This window comes from Chelonoidis abingdonii, chromosome 1 (assembly GCF_003597395.2).
Source record: "Chelonoidis abingdonii isolate Lonesome George chromosome 1, CheloAbing_2.0, whole genome shotgun sequence".
Lineage (NCBI taxonomy): Eukaryota > Metazoa > Chordata > Testudines > Testudinidae > Chelonoidis > Chelonoidis abingdonii.
In genome coordinates, this window is record NC_133769.1 from 330,852,307 (window position 1) to 330,873,196 (window position 20,890).

At 44.1% G+C, this 20,890-nt stretch overlaps 1 protein-coding gene across 1 annotated transcript in view; it reads left to right on the top strand.

Moving 5' to 3' along the window:
• The window catches only part of MIPEP (mitochondrial intermediate peptidase), a 121,061-nt gene that overhangs the window by 80,612 nt on the left and 19,559 nt on the right, over positions 1–20,890 (top strand). Inside the window, exon 16 of the mRNA XM_075066017.1 lies at positions 5,553–5,672. Coding sequence (XP_074922118.1) covers positions 5,553–5,672 — 120 coding nt within the window. The remainder of the gene's footprint in view (positions 1–5,552; positions 5,673–20,890) is intronic.

Here is a 20,890-nt window from a genome sequence, read left to right on the forward strand (position 1 = left end):
TGTAGTAATTTATAATAATTACTGTGAGACACTGTTTCCTCTTATTTAAAGTCTGTTCTAGATAAACACTGATGATAGAAATCTACCAGTATCTAAATGCTTGAAAATAGGGTCCTCAGCAACAATCTCCAAATCACATGGCAATGTGAAATACCTTTCATTCCCATAGCTATGGCAGACGCACATAACTATGTCTCATAGTTGAAAATACGTATGTAAAGTCGTCAGTGTTTATTTTCCAGAGTGGATTTATTTTCACTGTGCGCTCCTGGTGGCCTGGCTGACCAGATAGTAAGTGTCAAAAATTAGGACAGGAGGTGGGGGGGGGGGGGTATTAGATGCCTATGTGAGAAAAAGACCAAAAATCATGACTGTCCCTATAAAATCAGGATATCTGATCACCCTACCAGGGTCAGAACTTCCTTCTAACACTCTACATGTGCCAGGGAAGGGCGAAGCTTGTAAGTCGATTCAGTGGCTTATTTCTCCAGCTCTCTTTTCTGTATAATTCTCTAAGTAACCCACCTCATTGGTTTTTGGCAGAGGGTCTAGGAGTAGATCCCAGAAATCCTGACAACCAGCTCTCTGCTCTAACCACAAGAGCATACATGTGTGCCATGGAAAAGCAGCTTTTGAATGTCTTACCAGAGTTTATCATTTTGGAAATCTAGTTGAAAGGTTTAATAAGCTGCTATGTTTGGAAGAGTAATTCAAACAGAAGTAATGTAATCCTTAGGAAATGTTTACATTTAGTCGTAAAGACTTAGATAGGACATAATCCAAACCAAATCTATGATAATGAATGAATTCTGGCTAAGTCACAAGCTGTCAGTGGGTTTGGATTTTTTTTATCCAATCATAAGACTTTCAAAGCAATAGTTGAGCATGCTATAAGACACAATTCCATTTTAGTCAGATCATCTCAACCTTTTTCTTCTGAGACCTCCCCCCCCCCAGCATCTTATAAAAACTCCAAGACCCACCTGTGCCACAATAACTGTTTTTCTGCATATAAAAGCCAGGGCCAGCATTAGTGGGTAGCAAGCTAAGTTGGTTGGGCTTTGGTTTCAGCCTTGCATGGCAGGGTTCAGGCTCAGGCTTGGGCTTTCTGCCCTGGGTCCTGTACAGTCTAATGCCAGCCCTGCTTAGCAGACCCCCTGAAACCTGCTCGCAGCCCCCCAGGAGGCAGGGGACCCCTGGCTGAGAACTGCTGATGTAAATGATTTGCTCAGCTTTTTCACAGTACCAGCTCCCAAGTTCCCTATTTCACGTACAGATTTTAAGGGGAAAAAAAAAAAAAAAAGGGAATAGAGGGGCCCAGAGGTTATAAAAGAAAGGGTCTCTCACCGGCCATTATGTCAGGGGAGAGAGAGACGGAAGCTAGCTGTGTGTGAGAGAGCGAGAGAGACTCCATGATTTGGAGGAGAAGCGCTGTGCAAGAGGGTGCGATTCTGGACCCCCTGAAATACTCTGACTAAATGGCTAAATTTCAGTACCCAGAAAGATAATGGAGCAAGTAATTAAGCAATCAGTTTGCAGACAACTAGAAGAGAATAAGGTGATAAGTGACAACATGGATTTGTCAAGAACAAATTGTGTCAGACCAACCTAATAGTTTTCTTTAACAGGGTAACACGCCTTGTGGATAAGGGGGAGGAGGTAGATGTGGTATATCTTGACTTTAGTAAGGCTTTTGATACAATCTTGCATGACCTTCTCATAAACCAACTAGGGAAATACAACCTAGATGGAGCTACTATAACAGGGTTGCATAACTGGTTGGAAAAACATTCCCAGGGAGTAGTTATCAGTGGTTCACAGTCAAACTGGAAGGGCATATGAAGTAGGGTCCCATAGGTATCGGTTCTGAGTCTGGTTCTGTTCAATATCTTCATCAGTGATCTAGACAATAGCATAGAGAGTACACTTACAGAGTTTGTGGATGATACCAAACTCGGAGGGGTTGCAAGTTCTTTGGAAGATAGAATTAAAATACAAAATGATCTGGACAAACTGGAGAAATGGTCTGAAGTGACAGAATGAAATTCAGAAGAACAAATACAAAGTATCAGAGGGGTAGCCGTGTTAGTCTGGATCTGTAAAAGCAGCAGAGAATCCTTTGGCACCTTATAGACTAACAGACGTTTTGGAGCGTGAGCTTTCGTGGGTGAATACCCACTTCGTCGTGGCTTCTGACGAAATGGGTATTCACCCACGAAACCTCACGCTCCAAAACGTCTGTTAGTCTATAAGGTGCCAAAGGATTCTCTGCTGCTTTTACAAATGCAAAGTACTCCACTTAGGGAGAAACAATCAGTTGCATACATACAAAACAGGAAATGACTGCCTGGGAAGGAGTACTCCCAGAAAGGGATCTGGAGGTCATAGTGGATCACAACTAAATATGAATCAACAGTGTAACACTGTTACAAAAAAAAAAAATAAAAGAACATCATTCTGGGATATATTAGCAGGAATGTTGTAAGCAAGACACAAGAAGTAATTCCACTCTACTCTCTGCTGATTAGGCCTCAGTTGTAGAATAGTGTCCAGTTCTCGGTGCCACATTTCGGGCAAGATGTGGACAAATGGGAGAAAGTCCAGAGAAGAGCAACGAAGAAGATTCAAGGTCTAGAAAATGTGACCTTTGAGGGAAGATTGAAAAAGTTGGATTTGTTTAGTCTGGAGAAGAGAAGATTGAGAGGGGACATAAGTTTTCAAGTACATAAAAGGTTTTTACACAGAAGAGGGAGAAAAATTGCTCCCCTTTACCTGTGAGGATAGGTGTAGCGATGCGATGACTCACCGGCGCAGCATCTCCTGCTGGTTGTCCTGGGAATTAGCTCAATTCCAGCTTCGGAGCACCCTCTGCAGGCTGATGTCTCGCCTGCTGCTGTCCCTTCCGGGCCCCGGTGCCCTTTACCTCAAGGTTCTGCCCTAGGAGTACTCCCACGCTCTGGTCTTCCATCCCAGGAGAACCCCCAACCCTTTATGCCCACCTTCCTTAGTGGCTACTGCCAGTCATCATCTAGCCCCTGCTCACTGGGGCAAACTACAGTCTGTAAAGGCCACTCGTCATTGGCAAGGAGGTTGGGACCAGTAGCCTCTGCCTAACCCCAGTATGTTTCTTTAGGCCTTGCACAAGAACTGCAGCCTGGAGGTGTACCAGGCTGGAGCTCCCCAATTCCTCTTGCCTTATTCCCCAGCACTGCTCCAGTTCAGGTACTCTTTTCTCCCAGGCAGCCAGCCCTTCTCCCTCCAGGGCTGGAGAGAGACTCCCCTGTCTCCTGGCCCTCCAGCCCTCTTATCAGGGCCAGCTGGGCCCTGATTGGACGCAGTGACAGCTGTGTCTGCTTCCCCAATCAGCCTACTTTTGCTGCTTCTACTCCTCTATCCCAGCCGCAGCCTTCTCCAGGGCTACGTTTAATCCTTTTTACCTTGGAGTCAGGCAGCCGCCCCACTACAATAAGACAAGAAGCAATGGGCTTATTGCAGCAAACGCAGTTTAGGTTGGACTTTAAGAAAAACTTCCTAACTCTCAAGATCGTTAAGCATTGGAATAAATTGCTTAGGAATGTTGTGGAATCTCCATCATTGGAGATTTTTAAGAGCAAGTTAGACAAACACCTGTCAGGGAAGGTCTAGATAATACGTAGTCCTTCCACGAGTGCAGGGGGCTAGACTAGATGACTTCTCGAGGTTCCCTCCGATCCTATAATTCTATGATTCTAAGTCCCAAACAAAGAACACTTGAGTGGTGAGGAAATTAAGGAAGGGAATGATAAATAGGAGTTCTGTTGGTTTGTGTAGATTGGTATATCTCATAAGTTGTTTAAAGTAATGGATAAGTGTTTTAGAATCCCTTTTGCAATGTCTGTGTATTACATGTTTCATCTAAACTGTACACCAGAATGCTCACAAGGCTGGAATCATGAGAAAGAGTGTGCTTAAGCAACTGTTATATCTTGGCAGGCAGTGGTGGTGATTCTGAGAACCTAAGGCAGTTGGACCCTGAATTCCCACTTCTGTGAAGGGTAACAGACTCTGTGCCTAGTGGGATGTATTCCAGAGAGGCCAAAGAAACAATGCCGGAGGCTACCCAGACCAAGGGAAGCTTAGAAGCCTATGGGTCTGGCATGTGAGACTGAAACGTGGCAGCCTGGTGAATGTTCAGCAGGGGGAGCTTTAACAGGGCCCTGACAAATGTCTGTTAGAAACTTCAATCTCATTATATTTCAGTAAAAAGCCATTTCTGTTTGGTTTGGATTTTCATGATAGCACGGAGCTAGTACACAGTCAAGCTCCTGAATTGTCTCAGGGCTCCCAAAGCAGTAAAGGAATTAATATAGTAGTATTATATTACATGAGTGTTGATAAAGGATAAGATATTAATGTTACCTCCTGACAGCAAGAATCACAAATTCATCTCCTTCCAGCAGGAGCACATTGGTTTCCTCTGAAACATCCAGGTGCTCCACTTAGGTGTCAGGGAGGGGCTGCAGATAACTATTTCTACCTAACTCCTAAATATATTTATTTCTGTGGGATTTGCACTGGGCCTCTTTATCCACAGACAAGAAATCCTGTATGAGTCCCTAGGGTGCTTAGTGTGACTGGTGCTCCACCTAACAGTTGATCCATGCTACTGCAACCTCACTCCTGATTTAGGCCTAATGTCTGTCTCCACCAAATCTTTGCAGAATATTGTGAATTGGACAGCTGTCTCTCGTTTTGTCTGCCGCACAAACCTCCCACAAAACATTTCGTCTCACAAATTAACATGCTGCTACTCCATTTCCCACTCTGTGACTTCCAACCCTGAAAAACCCTCAGCACCTCTCATACAATTCCTGAGTCCCATTAAAGTCTCATATATGCTGCTCCAAGCACCAGTAAAATATCGATCTCTTTCAGTAGCACTTCTTTCCTAATTCCCTTACCTCTCATTATGTCTTGGACCAGTTCTAGAGGGAACTTGAGAGGTGCAACCAGTGGCTCCTTGTGCTATCCGTCTCAAGACACTTTTGGTGTCCACTGCTTAGCCTTCTTCACGGCAGTTGCGATCTTCTACTCTTTATGGCCCCATACACAGCATGTGCATCCTAGTGACATCACGTTGGGCTGTGCTGTGTCTGTCTCTCAGAACCCAAGGAAGGTATTTTGAACTTCTCTTACTAATAAGAGTATTTTAAAAACCCCCTTCCCCGTTCCCCAATAGATGGACTTCTTTGGGACATTAGGTGTAGGTTTCAATTTTGTTTAAGGTAGATAAATACATGAGCTTATGGACGTTGACAGTACGTTTTAAGTGTCAGGGAACTAATCTTACAAGACACTGAGTCCTTAACATCTGTTTGTCAGTTGGAGTTGAGGGCACTCAGCACAAGGATCGGTCCCTTATCCTTTTATTTTATACCAAAAATAGAAGAGCCAGGAAACGTACATATTTTAAGTTCTCATGGTTTATTCTATTGCCTCTGTCTTTGTTGGTTAACCACATGTCAAACACCAAGACTATGAGCCAAAGCTGAATATATGTTTTATCTGTCTAGGTCTTTTATGCTGTCTTGGACCAACTCTACCATGGGGAACATCCTCTAAAGAGGTCAACCACAGAAATTTTAAAGGAAACCCAGGAGAAATTTTATGGATTACCATACGTACCAAACACTGTGAGTATAACATTTCATTCTCATTCATACTTTAAAAGAAAAGGAAAGTTTGGAAATGCTTAGGCCTTGTGTCTTTAGCAGGCTGACTAAGCTGTCATCCCCTTTCTGCAGAATCTTAAAATCTCCACATTTCCTATCAGCATAATTCAAAACAGAGGCTGCTTACTGAGGTTTTGGGCATAAATATCCAGGTGTGTCACTACTGAAACTGAAAAATTTCTACTCCAGAACTTCTGTCAAGCTACTGTGCCTGTGTGTGCTTGCATTTAAATATAATTTCCTTGCTTCTGTGATGAGCACGTGGAGTCAGCATTCTATTAGTACTGTATTTCCGAATGACAAAGAGCTTGATGGAATTAGGTTTTCTGTAATTTTGGGACTGTGAAAAACAGCATTTTCGTTCCACTCTAACAGTCCAACAACTATTTTGGCAAATGAAGCAAATTGTGTAAAACATGCTATATGTTAGCATTCAGAGAATACAAGAAAAACGAGGAGTCTTTGTGGCCCTTAACGACTAACAACTTTATTTGGGCATAAGCTTCAGATGCATGAAGTGAAAAATACAGGAGCAGGTATAAATACATGAAAGGATGGGGATTGCTTTACCAAGTGTTAGGTCAGTCTAATGAGATAAATCAATTAACAGCAAGATATCAAGGGAGGAAAAATAACCTTTGAAGTGGTAAGAGAGTGGCCCATTACAGACAGTTTACAAGAAGGTGTGAGTAATGGTAGGGAGAAATTAGTATTGGGGAAATTAAGTTTAGGTTTTGTAATGATCCAACCTGTCTTTATTCAGGCCTAATTTGATGGTATCTAGTTTGCAAAATAATTCCAGTTCTGCAGCTTCTCGTTGGAGTCTGTTTTTGATGTTTTTTTGTTGAAGAATTGCCACTTTAAGGTCTGTTATTGAGTGAGAAGAGTGATGGAAGTGTTCTCCGACTGGTTTTTGAATGTTATGATTCCTGATGTCAGATTGATTATTAATTTCTGAATGAGAACGTGTGTGTTTTAATTATGTGAAAATTATATTCTGAAGATGCAAAACAGTTTATCCTTGGAATTTAAATCACATTTTAAACAAACAAAAAAAGTGACTCAATTGTTTAGTTATGCACATAGTTCTTGTACTCTGTCCTATCAAATCCTGAACCTAGGAGCCCAGCCTGAGTGGCCATTCACCCCTCCCTTAATGCGGTTGTGTTCTTTCACTGCTTGATGCTGTGCTGGAACCAAACAACCCTTCCCCACAAAGAATGAGGCTCCAGTTCCCTTAAAGGGTGTGCATCCTTTCCCTACAAACCCTTCCTGATTCCACTCCCATGGCCCCCCCCCTCAGAGTCAGAGGCAGGATATCCCTGGAGAATAGAATTTGGTTATACGTTGTCTTTAATATTCAAACTTTATTGTTTAAATACTCTTAATATAGAATGATTTTAGGCACATGGAAACATTTAATATTTGTTCACATAGTCTTGAACTTTAGAACCCTTCTATCCCTGCAAATCCCTAAGAGGGGAATGTTGGCTAGGTTACCAGATAAGTTCCTTTCTTGCTTTGAAAATTGTAATCTTTAATCTCCACCTTCATAATTTATCTACAGGATGGTACCTGTAACATTAAGAAACATCTTGTAGTGAATCATAGCATCACCATTTTAATACAAGCTTTGGTATATAACTTGATCCCACAGTCTGTCCCAGTACAAAAGCACTGATAATTGAGTTATATTGTCAATATGCTGTCTAGTTTCTTATATTCAGAATTTGAGGGCATCTGGGCTAGGATTTTTAACACATTTAACATCTAAATTACACTTATCAAGAAACTACACTACAAGAACAGTTAGTAACTTTTGTAGGATAGCTCTTGCTACTTGATATGGTGGAGGTGCAGGAGGCATCCCACAAACTCTGATATCCTTCAGAGCATTGGACTCAGTAAAATTGCACTATCTATTAATGACATGATCATGGAACCAGCAAAGATGGTGTGGCACACACCTGCCACATGTGCTCCCGCCCTTAAAAGGACAGAGAAGACATGTTTTGTCCCAGCCAAGGAGACAGAATTTTTATTTAGTTATCCAGCACCAAATCCACTGATGGCCCAAGCAGCATCAGAGAGAAACAGGTAACACCAGGTATGATCTTTTCCACTTGATAAGGAAGCTAAAGGACTGTACCGTTGGCAGAAAGGTCTTTTCAGCTACCAGCCTGCAATTCACAACAGCAAACTGTCAAGTGCTTTTGCCCAAGTACAACCTTGTCAACTACAACATATTCACAGAGTTTTCAGATAAGATTCCACGTGAGCTTAGAGGACAGTTTGAGGCACTCATCTAGGAGGGAAACCTGACTGCGAAGTCATCACTTCAAACTGCCATCAATGCGACTGGCATGGCTGCTTGGTCAGTAGCCACTGCTGTGGTTGTGAAAAGAGTGGCGTGGCTTCACTCATCTGGGTTCCCGAAGGAGAGCCAAGTCATGATAGAGGTTCTGTTCTTCAGACATGCATCCAACGAAGTGGGTATTCACTCACGAAAGCTCATGCTCCAATACATCTGTTAGTCTATACGGTGCCATAGGACTCTTTGCTGCTTGTCCTTCAGAGGAAACTTAGCTTTTTACTGAAATGATGAACAAGTCCCTACATTCGTTAAAGGTATCCAGAGCAATTCTCCTCTCCCTCAGGATTTATGCACCAGACAAAGATCAACTCCTGAGCCATTCTTACATCATAGCCATTATGAACCCCCAAAGAAGTGCACACAACTACAGAGGCTTAGACGAGCAACTCTTTTTGCCTGCTCCTTCCAACTGGAACCTAAGAAGCTGCAAATCATCTCTATAGCTAAATTTGTCTAACCTTTTCTGATTTGGGGGTCATTTAGCCCACTTCTTTGACAACTGGTGGAGCATTACATCCAACAGATGGATTCTTGATATTATCCAAACAGGATATACAATAGAATTCCTCTCCCTTTCCTGTCCTCATCCTCCCGTCCTGATTTCTCTTCAGGGATCACTCTCATAAGGAGGTGTTCTCTCAGGAGATAAATTCCCTTCTTCAACTGGGAGCCACAGAATCTGGTTCACCCCTTTACCAAGGAAGAGGATTCTATTACAAATACTTCAAGATTCAAAGAAAAAAACTGTAAACCTACAGCAACTCAGTGTCTATATCCCAGCAACACGATTTAGAATGGTAACGTTGGCAGCAGTAATTCTGTTATTAAGCAAAGGAGACTAGTTCACAATTCACAACATGAAGGATACCTGTTTTCATGTACCTCACTTGCACACAGGGAAGTTCTCAGGTTTACCATAGGTTCCTATCGTTAACAGCACAAGCTACTTCCCTTCAGTCTGGCTACAGCCCCAAGGGTGTTTACAGAAATGTCATCAGTGGCAGCCCACCTTTGCCTCAAGGGAATCTCAATATTTCTGCCTGTTGACAAATGGTTACTAACTGGGAGATCTCACTCCATTCTGCAACAAGAGCCCTTATTCTAGCTGCATCAGTCCCTGGGCATCTCTGTAGACAAACAGAAATCGTTGTTAGTCCTCACATAGACAGAAGAATTCATTGGAGCAACACTGAACTCCATTGGAGCCAGAGCTTTCCTGCTAGAGGACAGATTTTTGACAATGACAGCAGTGGTCATGCAGCTTCAGGCCAGTCCACAGACCTGAGTTCAAACTTGTCTTACTCTTAGGCCAATGGTAGCCTGTACGTATGTAATGCAGTTTGCAAAGCTCCGACTTTGTGCCTTAGCTCGAAACAGTGTACGTTCCAAGCAGAGACTGCATCGAAAAAGAGCCATCACTCCAAGAATACAGGACTCAGTAAACTGATGGGCAAACAGCCACCATGTTTGCACAGGAATTCCTTTCACTTCACCACCACCAGAAAAAGTATTAATTCCGGATGCCTCCTCCCTAGGCTAGGACAGCCCTTTGGACGAACAAGTGGCAGAAGACACTTGGACACCTCAAGAGTTCAGAATGCATATAAATCTGCTATAACTGCAAGCAGTCTGCAGGGCTTGCAAATGCTTCCTCCATGCACAGTAGTGAGACATGCACAAGTACAATTGAACAAGTCAACAGTAATCTATATCAACAGATCAAGTGATGCAAAATCCACTCCATTATGTGCAATAGCTGTCAACCTATGGAATTGGTGCATCAGTCACTCTGTCAGCAGTGCACCTCCTGGAGCAATGCAACAAGCTTGTGGACAGGGCTGGGCAAACTTTTTGGCTTGAGGGCCACATTGGGGTTGCAAAACTGTATGGAGGGGTGGGAAGAGAAGGCTGTGCCTCCCCAAACAGCCTGGCCCCCACCCCTTATTTGACTCCTCCCACTTCCCGCCCCCCTCAGAATCCCCAGCCCATCCAACCCCCCTGATCCTTGTCCCCTAACTGCCCCCTACTGGGCCCCCCTGCCCCAGCCACTGCCCACTCCCATCCAACCCCCCTGCTCCCAGTCCCCTGACTGCCTCGACCCCTATCCACATCCCTACCCCCTGACAGGCTCCCCAGGACTCCCATGCTTATCCAACCCCTCTGTTCCCCATCCCCATAAAACTTATGTGCACTATAAAAATTACTCACTGCTGACAAGATTTCAGCAGTAGATGCAGCTGAACTATTGTTGAACGCTGTTTAGCCAAGAGCCGTTGGGTCAGCTTCATCCTATCCATCTCACATACCTTAACATCTAATAGAGATTCTGCAGGCCAAACTACATCATAGAATCATAGAACCACAGGGTTAGGAGGGACCGCCAGGATCATGTAATCTAACCCTCTGCCAAGATGCAGGATTTGTTGTATGTAAACCAGTGATACTCAGACTCAGCCTCAGGAGCCACAGGTGGCTCTTTAATGTGTCTCCTGTGGCCCTTTGCAGCACCTGATATTAAAACACTGTGCAGTTTAAGTATTAACCAATCAGGAGGCTTTTACTATGTTATTAACCAATTGTAGAATAATCTGCTCAATCATTTCGTTGTGAGAGTAATATGTATCTAAAAATAGTAAATGAAACAATGAATTCACACTACTATGGCTCTTTTGGATAATGATCACTGATTTGGCTCCTAAACCACTGAGGTCTGAGTATCGCTGATCTAAACCATCCCAGACAGATGGATATCCAACCTCTTTTTGAAAACCTCCAGTGAAGCAGCTTCCATGACTTCCTTAGGCAGTTCCTTCCGTTGGCCTATTGTTCTTATAGTTAGGAAGTTTTTCCTGAGATTTAATCTAAATCTCTATGCTGTAATCTGATCCCTTTGCTCACATGCCTTGCATTCCATCCATTTGAACACCTTTGTCGCTCACCTCTGGATCCTTTCCAGTTTCTCTACATCCTTTCTATACATTGGTGACCAAATTGGGCACAGTACTTCAGCTGAGGCCTAACCAGCCCCAAGTAGCGCGGTACTATCAGCTCCTGTAATTTGCATCCTATGCCTCTGTTAATACAACCTAAAATTACATTTGCTTTTTTTTGCAACAGAATCGCATTGTTGACTGGTGTTGCGATTGTGATCCACCAAAACTTCTAGATCCTTGTCAGCAGTGCTGCTGTCAAGCCAGTTATCCCCCATTCTGTATTTGTGTGTTTGGTTTTCCTTCCCTAAGTGTAGCACCTTACATTTGTCTTTGATGAATTTCATTTTGTCGTCTTTGGCCTGGTTCTCCAGTTTATCAAAGTCCCTTTGACTTTTAGCTCTATCCTCCAAAGCGTTTGCAGCCTCCCCTAGCTTTCTGTCATCAGCAGATTTGATCAGTGTGCTCTCTATTCCTACTTTCAGGTCATTAATAAAATGTCAAATAATGCCAGACCCAAAACAGATCCCTGTGGAACCCCACTTGAGATCTCCTTCCAATCTGACATAATTCCATTAATAGTTAATCTTTGTTTGCAGTTAGTTAAATAAATGTGGAGGCTCCAGCATGGCAGTGGGGAGCACAGGCCACTGGCTGCATGGAGGTGGGAAGTGATCCTGCAGCCCACCCACCCCTGCCCCGGGACACAAACTTGGCAGTGAGACTGCATTTGACTCTGATACAGTGCAAGGGCTGAGCCTGCCTCAGAAACACTCTGGGGCCCTGCCATTCCATGCCAGTGCACCAAGTGTCAACAGGCAAGCTCAGCCTGGCAGGATCCAAGTGTGTTGGTGGGGGGTCCAGATGTGAGGTAAGAGGGGTCTGTGTAGGGCAGTCTGGGTGCAGATGGCTCAGTGAGGATTCCAAGGGGGGATCTGGAGGCACAGGGGCTCTTCTGGGAGTTCCTGGTGGAGGGGCAATGGGACTCTGCAGAGGGTCCAGGTGAAGGAGGTGGGGTCTGGGTGTGGGAGGATGGGACTTGATATGCGGGGTCTGGGATGTGAGGGGCTCAGCGGGGGAGTCCAGGTGCCGGGGGAGTGGGGCTTGGTGGGTTGGCGGTCCAGGTGCAGCTGGTTGGGGCTCAGTGGGGTGGGGTTCAGATGCAGGGGGCTCTTTGGGATGGTCCAGTGCGTGGGGACTGGGGCTCATCAGGATGAGGGTTTGAGTGTAGGAGCTCAACGGGTGGTGGTCTGGGTGCAGGGGAGGGTGAGGCTTGGTGGGGTGGGGGTTTCGGTGTGGGGGGTTTGGCTCAGCAGGAGGCATGGGGGGATCCAGATGCACGGGGGTTGGGTGGATAGGGAGCAGCTCCCCCCACAGTGACCCATTCCCCTGCAGCTGAGGAAGGAACGATGGGGCCTACGTGATGGGGGGATGCAGAGCTTTCTGCAGCTGGGGGAGGTTTCTGGGCATGGGTCAGCCCCGGCCCCGGCCACTCCTTGAGGAAGAGAAGACTAGCAGCCAAGCGCAGCATAGGATAGGAACCACCAGCCAGGGTGTCCACAGCCCTGCCTCTCCCCCCACACTGATGTAACTCTCAGCCAGCTGCTCCAGGGGCCTGAAATGATGCACCTCTGATGCTTTAGAGGGGCATGTGACTGCTCTTGTGATTTTCCTTTGTTTCCCTGATAGTCACTGTTCTGTGGGGAAGCAAAAAAATCTCCATGTGCTCAATGAAGGAATTAATTCTGCATGTGCCCAGTGGTGCAGAATTCCCACAGAGGCACTGCTGACTGCTAGTGATCACCCATTCATCCTCCAGGTATTCACAAATTGAATGTTTTGTACATTGCTCTAGTAGCTTCCCAGGTGTTGAATTCAGGCTGACAGGTCTGTAGTTCCCCAGCTCCTCCTTTTTCCCTCTTTTAAAGATGGACACTACATTATCCCTTCTCCAGTCTTCAGGGACCTCTTCTGTCATTCATGAGTTTGCATGAGGCCCTATTGACTTGAATTCATTCAACTTAATCGGAAGATCTCTGACACGTTCTTTACTAATCCTGATCTGCATCCCTTTCCCGTTATTGTCTGTAATAACTTAGCTAGTTGTCCAGTCACTTGTTGTTTTTGTGTGTGAAGACTGAAGCGAAGCAGGCATTGAACAGCTCCGTCTTCCTATCATCTTCCGTTACCAGCTCACCTTCTTCAGTGAGCAGCAGACCCATAACATCCCTGATTTTCTTTTTTATCTGTCGTATTTGTAGACCCCCTTCTTGTTGTCTCTAATATTTTTTGCCAGCTGTAACTCATTCTTTGCCTTGGCTTTCCTGATTTTGTCCCTACATGCTTGTGCTATTCCCATGTTCACTTCCTTGGTGACGTGTCCCTCCTTCCATTTCCTGTATGTGTCCCTTTTGGTTTTCAGGTAGCTAAAAAGCATCTTGTGAAGCCACATTGGCTTCCTGTGACTCTTATCTTCCCTCTGCATTGGAATAGCTTGATCTTGAGCCTCTAGTATTACATCTTTCAGGAACTGCTTGCCCCTTTCAACTCCTTTTCTTCCTAATTGGTCTTTCCATGGGATCTTGCCAACTATTTCTGAGTTGGTTGAAATCTGCCTTTCTGAAGTCCAGTGTCCTGGTTTGTTATTCTCATGTCTTCCTTTCCTTAGGATCTTGAATTCTTATCAGATCATAATCACTTCCTCCCAAGTTTCCGAACAGCTTTGCATTTGCAACTAATTCACCCCTTTTGGTCAACACCAGATCCAAAATGGGTGACCCCATAGTTGTTTCTTCAACTTTCTTAATCAGAAAATTATCCCCTACATGTGCTAAGAACTTGCAGAACATACTACATTTTGCTGTATTAGTCTTCCAACAGATATCAGGGAAGTTAAAATCACCATTAATACTAGCCCATGTATGTTAGCTAATCTTGTTACCTGGTTGAAGAATGCCTCATCCACTTGCTCTTCTTGATTTGGTTCTCTGTAATAGACCCCCCACACACCATAACACCACTGTTATTGTTTTCCCTTTTTATCTTTACCCAGATACACTCCGTAGGTCTGCTGCTCACTTCCTCTTGGATTTCAGGACACGTGTATACATTCTTGACATACAGTGCAACACCTCCTCCTTTTTTCCCCATGCCTATCCTTCCAGAACGAGCTATGTCTCTCAGTGCTGGTGCTCCAGTCATGGGAGTTGTCCCACCAAGTCTCCACAATGGCAATCAAGTCATAATTTTCTTCAAAGATCATGACTTCCAGTTCATCCTGCTTGCTTCCCATACTCCTTGCATTGGTTTGCATGCATTGAAGATATCTGGCAGACTGTCCTGTTGCTTTTCTTCTTACCTCTTTAATGCAGTTTTGGTTTTCTAGTCCCTTCTCCAGAATTTAGCCCCTTCCCCTCACTAACATCTCTGCAGCCCATTGTTTAAGATTATAGAATCATAGAAATGTGGAGCTAGTGAAAGGACCGCAAGAAATCATCTATTCCAGCCCCCTGCTGTGAAGCAGGACCCAGTAAACCCCTAGACTAACTCTGACAGGTGTTTGTCTAACCTGTCCTTACGGGATTCTACAACCTCCCTTGGAAGCCTAGCCCAGTACTTAACTATTCTTGTAGTTAGAAAGTTCTTCCTAGTATCTAATTTAAGTCTCCCTTGCTGCTGATTAAGTTGATTACTACTTGTTCTGCATTCAGTGGACATGTAGAACAATTGATCACCATCTTCTTTGTAACATCCTTTAACATATCTGAAGACTGTTATTAGGTGTCTCTCCCCCGCCCCCCCCCCCCCCACCAGTCTTTTTCTCCATGACAACTGCCAGTAGGTTTTTTAAAAAAAAAAAAGAACAATCCTCATAGGTTGGTTTTCTAAACCTTTTATCATCTTTGGTTGCTCTCCTCTGGACTGTCTCCAGTTTGTCCACGCCTTTCCTGAAGTGTGGCACCCAGAACTGGACACAGTGCTGCAGCTGAGGCCTCACCAGTGCCAAGTAGAGTGGGATGGCTACCTCCTGTCTGACATATGATACTCCTGATAGTACACCCCAGGGTATTAGCCTTTTTCACAACTGCATCATGTTGTTGGCTCATATTCAATTTGCGATCCACTGTAACCTGCAATCTCTTTCTGCAACACTACTGCCTAGCCAGTTATTCCCCATTTTAAATTTATGCATTTGGTTTTTTCCTTCCCAAGCGTTGTAGTCTGCAGTTGTCTTTTATTGAATTTCATCTTGTTAATTTCAGACCAGTTCTCCAGTTTATCAGTTTATGCTCTTAGTGGCATCTGTGCAGGCTGAAAACAGTGGGGTTGAATATGTATAAATGGGGCATAATTTGGTCTGACATGAAAATAACTCACCTTAATTGTCAGAACCCAGGTGAGTGTGGCAGTTAGTTTGACTTATGAATGGAAAGAAATTGGTATAGAAATTAAATTAATAAGGAACTATACAATGCCAGTATTGCAAAGTTAATTTTGGGGATAGAAACTTTGAGCTTGTTACCTAACCACTTTTGACTTTATGCATAAAAAATGAATAAAAACCCAGATAACTGAAAAGATGCTTTTAACAAAAGAGAGCAATACCAGCTTTTAAGGGAGAGCAATCAGTTTTCATTATCCTCTCTTTTTAGAGCACAGCAAAATGAAACATTTTTAATTTGGGAAAAGAGATGGGTTTTTGGTGAACAGTGTTTCCTCCTATTATGTACTTTATTCAACATTTAGAGGAATTCTTTCGGTGTATTCATATATAATATGCATTAGAGCTAGCATGCACAAATTGTTGTAATTACCCATGATAGGAGAGTACGTTTTGGTTTATATAACTTTGGATAGCAAGCCTTTTGATTATTTTCTGGGCTGCTGAATAATCTGGCAATATACCTGATTTGTTCCAACATGTTAAAAATGTAGTATTTCAGAAAGGTCACTTCTATTAGTGACCTAAAGCTTCCCTTAGGTAACAGGTTTAATTATGCTTCATACCTTTGTCCACAATGCAGTTTGGTTCATAGCGTGAGAATTTTTCTTCACATGTAGTAGGTGATATCAAAGAGAAACACTTTGTTTCCCATTTGATGTTTTTACTAATAAAGGCATTGAGGCTTTAATGTATAATAGATGGATCCTTTTTCTACTAAGTAGCATAGCTACTTGAGGAGACACTGATGCAGCTCTGATTATAACTTGTTAGTTTTCTGAAGAGTGATGCAGCCATATGTCTACTTTTTGGATTTGGTATAACCTCTACTGAGTCAGTTGCTGCTTTTGCCAAGTTGGAAACCCCAGTTGTTTACAAAAAATTCAAATCCCTGAACTAGCTTTCAAGTGGGCTTTCTTAAAATATGCTATACAATCAAACATAAGAATGTGAGTCTGGTGAGAGGAAAATTAAATAAGCTTGCAATGAACTTTATAGAAGTTTGTATAAATAATTAATAGCGAAATTAATTTAGAAAGAACTGGTGCCATACTGAGTTAAACATTCAGTTCAAACCTATAACAATGGTGAGAACTTTCCATAGCTTGTGAAGTCATTGTAGGAGGTTTGTTTGGCTTTTTTTTTTTCCCTGTTAATGTGTTTCAGATCACCTTTGTGACAGGGAAAATACTGATAGCAAAGTATCATGAAATATTTATATTCCAGCAATAATATGACACTATTCACTGAACAACTGTGGCTGTGGCTGCAGAATGTTTACAGAAATTGTAAGACAGTGAAGCACTTTTAAGGAATTTCTTTTTACAAGTGTTGCCTCCATGAATCTCAAACAAATGTTTAGCAATATTTATGTGTAATGGAGCTGCTTTTTAAAGAACTATGAAGAAGAAATTTGTATATGTCCCTTACTGGTAATACTTTTAATTAACTTTTATAAATCACTTGTGGGGAAGGAGGAGAGGAAGAGATTAAATTCTGTTCTTTAGTTAATGTGTGGCATGTGAGAGAACTTCACTTTAAACTCCCATTATTTTTAGAACAGACTGGTCCTACATATACTTAGTAGCTCAATTATATCTATTATTTATATTTCAGTAGGGGATAGATATAGTATCTAAGATATCCCAACTGATAACAAGGCCCTATTATTTGAGGTGCCATATAAACATATAGTAAGAGATACTGCTTTCCCTGAAAAAGCTTTGCTTTAAATAGAAAAGACTGTCAACATATCGGAGAAAGGAAGGGGGACTAATCGTCAGTGAAACTCGTCTTCACTGCAACAGTTAGCTAGAATTAGCATGCTCAAATGAGAGCAAGCACACTTCAAACCAACACTCAAGTTAAGCGTGGGACTGGGTATACCCTGCATACCATTGGTGGCAATGTAGAGTGTGAAAAGCAGGCTGCCTCTGCACTCATGTGTGTATCTACATGTGTCAGTGAGAGGCTCTGGCACGGGGAAGCAGCAGGAAAGACTTGCAGCAGGGCACTGCCAGCTGGTACACGGCTAAAAATAGGGGAGGCACTCAGTGGGCGTGTAGAGAGTCATGTAGGATATATATTGTAAGGTTCTGATGTGTCTTTATTCTATTTGCCTAAGCAGTGCCTCACTGTCTACACTGCTGTTTATGCCTGTGCTGGCACACCATTCAGTGTATGTACTCCACATGCTGCTGTAAAGAGTGTGCAGTGTAGCTGTACCCTGAATTAGCTGCTGTTGTAACAGCAGTTGTTGCATCCCCCACTGCATTACTAGCTCAAGCATCAGTATTGCTCAAGCTTCAACTCACCCACTTACCCACCCCCAACAGGCTAGTTACATGGAGTTTAAAGCTCCAGTTAACTCAAGCTAGAGAATTTTGTGTGTGGATGGGAGTTGTTAGGGGTAACTCTCAAGTTATAACTCAAGCTAACTGCTATGAGGATGCAGCAGAGAATCCTGTGGCACCTTATAGACTAACAGACGTTTTGGAGCATGAGCTTTCGTGGGTGAATACCCACTTCGTCAGACGCAGGTAGTGGAAATTTCCAGGGGCAGGTATATATATGCTAGCAAGCAAGCTAGAGATAACGAGGTTAGTTCAATCAGGGAGGATGGGGCCCTGTTCTAGCAGTAGAGGTGTGAAAACCAAGGGAGGAGAAACTGGTTCTGTAATTGGCAAGCCATTCACAAAGCCATTCACAGTCTTTGTTTAGTCCAGAGCTGATGGTGTCAAATTTGCAAAATGAAACTGAAGCTCAGCAGTTTTCTCTTTTGAAGTCTGGTCTGAAGTGCTTTTTTGCTGCAGGATGCCACCGTTAAGGTCTGCTATAGTGTGGCCAGGAGAGTTGAAGTGCTTCCTACAGGTTTTTGTATATTGCCATTCCTGATATCTGATTTGTCATGTTATTCTTTCCGTAGTGACTGTCCAGTCTTGGCCGATGTACATAGCGAGAGGGGCAATTGCTGGCATATGATGGCGTATAATAGTACATTGGTGGACGTGCAGGTGAATGGAACGACAGTGATGGTATGGCTGATCTGGTTAGGTCCTATGATGGTGTCGCTGGTGTAGATATAGTGGGCAGAGTTGGCATCGAGGTTTGTTGCATGGATTGGTTTCCTGAGCTAGAGTTACTATGGTAGCGGTGTGCAGTTGCTGGTGAGAATACGTTTCAGGTTGCAGGTTGTCTGTGGGCAAGGATGGCCTGCCCACCCAAGACCCGTGAAAGTGGTGGGATCATTGTCCAGGATGGTTGTAGACTCCCTGATGATGCGTTGGAGGGGTTTTAGCTGGGGCTGTATGTGATGGCCAGTGGAGTCCCTGTTGGTTTCTTTCTTGGTTTGTCTTGCAGTAGGAGGCTTCGTCACAGCTTGTTGAGTCAGAGGATGGGCAAATTGCAAATGAACGGAAGCGTCAGCATGTTTCTTTGAAGTCGGTCCTGAAGTTGTGTGGCTGCAGGAGGGCCACATGAAGGTGCATAAGTGTGCCAGGGAGGTTGAAAGTGCTTGCCCTAGGTGGTGGTGTATTTGCCATTCTGGACTGCGGGGATTGGTGTCCATTTATCCTTTCCCCCGTAGTGACTGTCCAGTTTGGCCGATGTACATAAGCAGAGGGGCATTGCTGGCACTTGATGTGCGTATATTATATTGATGGACGTGCAGGGGAATGAACCAGCGATGGTGTGGCTGATCTGGGTGGTCCGGTGATGGGGTCACGGAGAGATATGTGGGCAGAGGTTGGCACTCGAGGTTTGTGGCATGGATTGGTTCTGCAGGCTAGAGTGATGGGAGGTGTGCAGTTCTGGTGAGAAAGGTTCAGGTGGCGGGTGTCTGTGGGCAGGAGGAACTGCCACGCAAGACCGTGAAGTTGGGGATCATGTCGGATGGTGAGACCCTGAGGATGCTTGGAGGGTTTAGCTGGGGGCTGTAGGATGGCCCGTGGAGTCCGTGCGGTTGCTCTCTGGGTTGGGCTTGTAGTAGAGGCTCGGTACACGTCGGGCTCTGTTGATAGCTGTTTCCTAATGCCCGTGGCGGGTATTGATTTTTGAGAATGCTGGTGAGATGTTTGTAGGTGTTTGGGGCTCTGTCTGAGGGGTTAGAGCGATGCGGGGTACCTCAGTGCTTGGCTGGAGACAAGACGGGTGATGTGGCGCCGGAGGGAAAGCTGGAGGCATGAAGGTAGGCATAGCGGTCGGTAGGTTTGAAGAGGTGTGTGAAGTGACCTATCACTTAGTTGCACTGTGGTGTTAAGAAGTGGCCTCCGTGGTAGATTGGTCCAGCTGAGGTGTGGTGGGTGGAAGTGTTGAAATTGGGTGGAAGTGTTTCCAGAGTCTAACTTCCACTGGTCGCAGACATGATCGAAGATGTACCAATGTGGTAAGGTGAGAAGGGGCGTAGTGGATAACGGCGAGCGATTGTTCCAGGTGCCAGAAAAATATGGCGTTGGGGGGGCCAATGCGGTCAGCCTCTTTGATGATAATGTCAGGGTGGTTTCTGAGGCTGTGGATGGCATTGCGTTCTGCACGACTTAGGTTATGAGGCAAGCGGTGTTGTTTTTCCACGATTTCTGCCTGTGCACGTCGGCGGAAGCATTCAATGTATAGGTCCAGACTGTCATTTCGACCCTCAGGAGGAGTCCATGTGGAGTTCTTCTTTTTGTGCTGTTGGTGGGAGGGTACCTGTGTATCAGTGCACTGTTCAGTGTTGTCCTGGAAGTATTCTTTGAGTCGTAGACAGCGAAAGTAGGCTTCCAGATCGCCACAGAACTGTATCATGTTGGTGGGGGTGGCAGGGCAGAAAGAGAGTCCCCGAGATAGGACAGACTTTTCTTCTGGGCTGTGTGGTGTGTGTAGTTGGATAGATTGACGATATTGCTGGGTGGGTTAGGGGTACTACGGTTGTGTCCCCATGTGGCAGGTAGGAGTTTAGACAGCTTACAGTCTAAAGGAATATGAGTCTATGAGGATACAGTCTGTGAGGATACATCTTTTGGATATGTCCACACCTTGAGCTAGGGGTGTGAGTCCCAGCTCCAGGAGACGTAATCTCTGCCAATTTTAATCAAGCTAGTATGCTAAAATTAGAATTTAGTCATAGATGAAAGTAGCAGAAGGGGCTGCACTCAGTTTTCCAGAGCACTGCCTTGATCAGAAATTACACCTCCAGCTAATGTAATAGACATACTCTGTGATTTGCCCAAGGTCACATTGTAAGCTGTCGGAGAGTCAGGAATTGAATCCTGATCTAAATTCCAGTCTGGTGTGCTCAGATATTCAGGCACAAGAACAGGATGGTACTAAAATAACATTAGTTTACAATATTAAATGTCTCATTTTGTAGGTACAGAGGTTTTACCTGATTAAGATGATATCTTGGTAAAGGTGTGTTTATATCATCATATAGATTTTTACTAGTAATTTTAACTTC